Source organism: Aquarana catesbeiana, linkage group LG03, assembly GCF_042186555.1.
Source record: "Aquarana catesbeiana isolate 2022-GZ linkage group LG03, ASM4218655v1, whole genome shotgun sequence".
Lineage (NCBI taxonomy): Eukaryota > Metazoa > Chordata > Amphibia > Anura > Ranidae > Aquarana > Aquarana catesbeiana.
The window spans coordinates 196855743-196861746 of record NC_133326.1 but is presented as its reverse complement, the minus strand read 5'-3'; the positions used below and the strand labels follow the sequence as shown (position 1 = coordinate 196861746).

General features: G+C 39.5%; 1 protein-coding gene across 1 annotated transcript in view; it reads right to left on the bottom strand.

Moving 5' to 3' along the window:
- Positions 1-1529: 1529 nt before the first annotated feature.
- The window catches only part of CPNE8 (copine 8), a 442845-nt gene continuing 438370 nt past the window's right edge, over positions 1530-6004 (bottom strand). Inside the window, exon 20 of the mRNA XM_073619694.1 lies at positions 1530-1961. Within this exon, the coding sequence (XP_073475795.1) occupies positions 1773-1961 (189 nt within the window). The 3' untranslated portion in view covers positions 1530-1772. The remainder of the gene's footprint in view (positions 1962-6004) is intronic.

Here is a 6004-nt window from a genome sequence, read left to right as displayed (position 1 = left end):
TTTAGTACTGTGTTCATTAAAATGAAACCCACATTCAAAACTTCCATTTAATTTTAAATATTAAAAGTCTCACTGACATTGCAGTTTATAGTCTCCTTGGATCAAGCTTGAACACTTTGGTTAATTTAGTAATTAGATAAAGCCATACTACACCACATTTCTTAAAATTATTCTGGATAATTTTCTCTATGTTGCTGCATATGCAATAAAGAAAACTATGTTAGGAGTGGTTCAATATTTTTAATATAATAAAAAATTAAGATATAGCGTTACATAAGTATAGATCCTCTAAAATTGCAGATATAATTTGATTCAGCAAAATACCTGTTACCATGCTTACAAAAGAAATTAGTAATTACAATAAATTTTGTTTTAACAGTACATCATAGAAATAGACAAAATATGTATGCATATATTATGCAAATAATATTACATTTACAAGTCTGTTACAAGGTTGACACAAAAAAAAAAAGAAAAATATATAGAATAATTTCCATCATTTAAAGGCAATTCACAATCATTTTGAGGAACTGGGTGTGTGTTTAAGGCCATTAGTTCTAGTATAATGTATTGTATTTGACACATAGTAGCACAAAACTGTGTTATAGGTTGTAAAAACTGTACATGCAAAAAAGAAAAACATTTTGTATCATTATATATGAACAAGCATATATATGTATTTGGGTAATTTAGTAAACATAGTTTTTGTGTATAGAGTAACATGGACGTGCATTTCTCACACATTTCTTGTGACATCTCAGAGTCTCATGTTAGCATTACCCCTGCGGAGCAATGGAAGACAGGGTTCTTACCATTTCCGTCTCCTCATACTCAATGGCAATAATGTGAGTAGGTGCTAACAGGAAACCTCAACATGTTATCATCTCTTTGACACACAGAGATTTAGACACATGCATCTTATTAAAACTTTACAGAACAAACATTTTTTTCTTTCCTAAAAAAAGACAGTTATTCAAGAATGTAAATAGCTTGAATTTTTAATCACGATCAGTGTCTCTTTTTGAATTAGCTTCTTTTTTTGGCATGTTTTTTTTTTTAATTAAGAATATATTATTCAGGGTAAAATATTTAAAATAAAATCACACTTTTTTTCTGATTTGTGTGCGGTAAGCTAATTTTCTTATGAGGACAGTCTATTAAGTGCTGCATCTCGCGATTTCTTCTTCCTTTCCAAGAGGTGTGAAAGCACTTGTCCACGTCTCTTAATGTTTGTGTAAGAGATCCATTAAAGTGCTATTGCTTTTTTTGTGGCTAAAATTATTGCCAGTCAGAAGACACTGGATTTTAAAGAATTTAAAACTTTCTGTAAGAATCGTTACAAAAGTACTGAAATTTAAAAATTAGTAACATGTAAACATTAACACCAAGGAATTGCATTCCCACATAAGTAGAGCTTGGTTAGGGAGGAGGATACAGTTTGGGTTAAAAGCGTGATTTGTGCTTCCCCCAACAGTTTTAATAATAAAAATCAATATCACAAAAATAAGACTCAGGAAACAGTTTCAGTCTTTTGATTTTTTTTTTTTTTTTTCCTGCCGAGTATATAAAATCTTTCTGTTTTCACATATATCCATATTTACAGTTTTGGTCTGTAAACAGAATCATTTAGATCCGGAAAAGTCTCTCTGTATTCCATGCAAACAAGCAGGCTTGTTTAAAGTCCAGACTTAGTGCACCTTACGTTGAAGCTCGCCTGGCATTGGCAGCTTGCAAGATTTCACAAATATTGGAAGAGCTGTACTTTATACTAGTCAGATCTGAGTCTGTAAAAGGTGCCCAGTTGGTGTATATGGAGGTGGAGCAGGAAATGGCTTGAATCCTCTGGATCTCATGTACAGGAGAAACTGATCAGGAATCTCGGCTAACACGTCCTTAGCGAGTCGTGCCATGCTCAACACATGGTTTCCAGTTCGGTCAATGTAGTCTCGAAAAGGAACAAACTGTAATAAAAAGTAAAATACAAAATATTGTTAAAGAGAAATGTGACATCTTATGTAACACCCCATCAGCCATATTAACAGGTTTCAAATTAATCCTAATGTAATTCAAGCTTTACACAACAATGAAAATAGTCCTACAACAGAATGAAACAATGGCTTTTACATTTTAGCATGCTGTTGAAAAGCAGTTTTAGAAGACTGGATCAGAGCATTCAATCCCCTACCATGCCTTTATAGCTGCCTTGTGCCAGTGCAGAGAGCCTTACTTCATTCTGGATCCAGCTTTAACAGTCTAAACTCAGTTTTTCATCTGAGCTAGTAATATTAACAGCTTAAGTGATATCTCCATAATGTTACAGAGTATTCCCTCCCCTAAAGGTAATGTGATACTGCATTACTGTATCCTGTACTCTTTTGAGGAATTGTCAGGAATATATCAGGAATTTTCTTAGACTGGTAACAAATATAGCTTAGCTAAAATGATTATATTGGCTATATTTGTTTAATGCAATACTATATGCAGAGCATGTCCTGACAAAGCTACGTGAGATACGCCCATTGGCGAAACGCGGTGACGTCATGATGCTAGTGACGTCATGTGTGGCTGCGGATACCCTTGGGTAACTGTCTGACCGGCCTTGGGAACTTTGGGAGCAGGGATGCGATGTAGGAGAGGAATGACATACACACAATTCCATCCTAGGAGTGACTTAACCACTTCAATACCAGGCACTTAGACACCTTCCCGCCCAGCCCAATTTTCACCTTTCAGCGCTGTTGCAATTTGAATGACAATTGCGCGGACATGCTACGCTGTACCCAAACAAATTTTTTATCATTTTGTTCCTACAAATAGAGCTTTCTTTTGGTGGTATTTGATCACCTCTGCGGTTTTTATTTTTTGCGCAACAAATAAAAAAAGACCGAAAATTTCAAAAAAAAACAAGTTTTTCTTTGCTTCTGTTAAATTTTTTTGTAAATAAGTACGCTTTCTCCTTCAATAATGGGCACTGATATGGCTGCACTGATGGGCACTGATACGGCGGTACTGATGGGCACCGATGAGGTGGCACCAATGAGGTGGCACTGATGAGGTGGCACTAACGGGCACTGATGATGGGCACTGATAGGCGGCACTGATGGGCACTGATAGGTGGCACTGATGGGTACTGATAGGTGGCACTGGTATGCGGCACTGATGGGCACTCATAGGTGGCACCGATGGGCACACATAGGCGGCACTGATGGGCACTCGTAGGTGCCATTGATTGGTATATATGGGTGGCACTGATGGGTACTTATGTGTGGCACTGATGTGTGGCACTGATGGGCACTGATAGGTGGGCACTGATGGGCACAGATGGGCACAGATGGGCACTGACAGGTGGCACCGATGGGCAATGACAGGTGGCACAGATGGGCAATGACAGGTGGCACAGATGGGCAATGACAGGTGGCACTGATAAAGCATTGCTGGGCAGATCTGGGCATATCATTGACATAATAGTGCCAATCAGTGCCCATTTGTGGGCACTGATTGGCACAGATTGGGCACATGTGGATGGCCATGGGGTACATACCTGGCCATCCACGTTGCCCCTTCCCTGGTGGTCCTAGTGGCATCCCTGGTAGTCCAGTGGGGTGATCTGAGGAGGGGCTGCGCTGATAAACAATCAGCGCAGACCCCCCCTGCCAGGAGAGCCGCCGATTGGCTCTCCTCTACTTGCGTCTGTCAGACGCGAGTGAGGAAGAGCCGATCAACGGCTCTTCCTATAGACAGCGTGATCAGCCGTGATTGGACACGGCTGATCACGTGGTAAAGAGCCTCCGCCGGAGGCTTTTTACCAAGATCAGTGTAGCGGTGTGTCAGACTGACACACCGCTCCACCGATCGCCGCGATGCGCGCCCCCGGGGGCGCGCTGCGGCATGTTGTCCTGCTGGACGTCATATGACGTCCAGTCAGGATAATAGAACCACTTCCCGGACGTCAATCCGCTATAGGGCGGGCGGGAAGTGGTTAATCACCTCAGTAACCACACCATGCCCAAAATTGCAACCATACCTCCCTTTGGGAGATTAATCAGAGATGGGCATGGACCAATGCGGAACACAGCTATATCGAGCAGACAGGTGTGCTACACATCACTCCATGGTCAACATATCGGGAAGACTGGAAAGGGTCCATGCCAAAATCCATGAACAGGGATTTTCCATGTCAGTAAATCCACCTAACCGCTGTATGTTTATCACCATACACCTGTCGACATCGCAGGATATCTGTGTCCACTGACAGTTGCTTGGCATCACTATATACATATATATATATCTATATATATATATATATATATATATAGATTTATATATATATATATATATATATATATATATATATATATATAGATCTATATATATATATATATATATATATATATATATATATATATATAGTGGAGAAGTGATTTATATCTCCTGGATGTCCAGGTCACTGAAGAAACTAGATTCCTGCTATAGTCAGCATTCCAGCTTACACTTGACTCTTCATTCCTCAGTGTTACCACATTGCTACATAATTGCGGACATTCAATTAGGCTGCCGCAACACAAATGGAGTGACTTTTGAACTGTTCCTACCTAGCACAGGCAATGTCCTGGCACATTGATACTCTGTGCAAGTTGTTGTGCTGTAACACAAGCCTGGCATCCCTCCCTGCTTGAATTGTTACAAATGTATGCAGCTTAAACATTGCTCAGATAAGTGGTCAACTGCAAACAGCATGCTTGTCCCCATGAGGTTTTAATTAACAGGTTGGAATCAGATTAGTGTGATTACACACAATCTGGTTCTATTACCTTTATAGTGGCCACGCCACAGATGGCATCTGGTTTTTAACAGGGAAGACAACATTGTTTGGGTTATGGTGATAGATGCATAGTAACATTTCTACATATATTGTATAGCCTTCAATCATTTTGGAATAATGCATTTAATAAAAAAAACTATCTAAAGTACTCAGCATAAATGAGTACACCCAACAGATTTGTCAGAAAACCTTTACTTTCCTTTCAGAATCAACATTTTCTATGGGAGACTATACCACAAAATACTCCCACAAATGCGGGCCATTGATTGCAACCAAGACTTGTTAATTTGCACACCCAAAAAGCATTTTTCTTAGCAAATTCATTAAAGACTATGTTGCAAAAATGAATACACCCCAATGAAAGTCTTAGGAGCAAAGCTAAATTTTAGAAAACACAATTCCAATTAACAAGAATTCAACTACAGGTAAGTTTAATTATTTATTAAACAGGTGTCCAGAAGACAGTTGATTATAATAGGACGTTACTTAACAAAGAAAACCCCACTTCCCATTTCATGCTGTCAACAATGGCACCACATGAAAAAGAAATGTCACAATGCCTGAGAAGCAAAATAATTTCTTTACACAAGAAAGGTGAAGGCTACAAGAAGATCAGCAAAGCTTTACTGATCAGTCAGAATATTGTAGCAAAAGTGACACAAAAAGGACAGAACTGCAACCATCTCACACAGACATCCAGGCCAATCATGGAAGTTAACACCTCAACAGGAGCATCTTCTGATGAGAAGGCTTGATGAAAATCACCATGCAAGTTTACTGCAGTTAGCTAAAGAAGTAGAAAGCCAAACTGGGGTGATTGTTTCCTGTGACACAATACAGCATAGAATGCAGAGGAATGGAATGCATAGGTGTCATCCACAAAGGAAGCCTCTCCTAAAGCCCATGCAAAAAAAGCCCATCTAGAATTTGCCAGGGCCCATGCTGAAAAAAGAAGAAGACTATTGGGACTCTGTACACTGGAATGATAAGACCAAGATAAATATTTTTGGAACTGATGACTTCAAAACTGTATGGTGTTGCAAAGGTGAGGAGTACAAAGAAAAATGCATGGTGCCTACAGTGAAACATGGTGGTGACAGTGTCCTTCTGTGGGGCTGCATGAACGCTGCTGGTGTCGGCAAGCTGCATTTCAGTGATGGTATCATTAATTCACAGATGTAC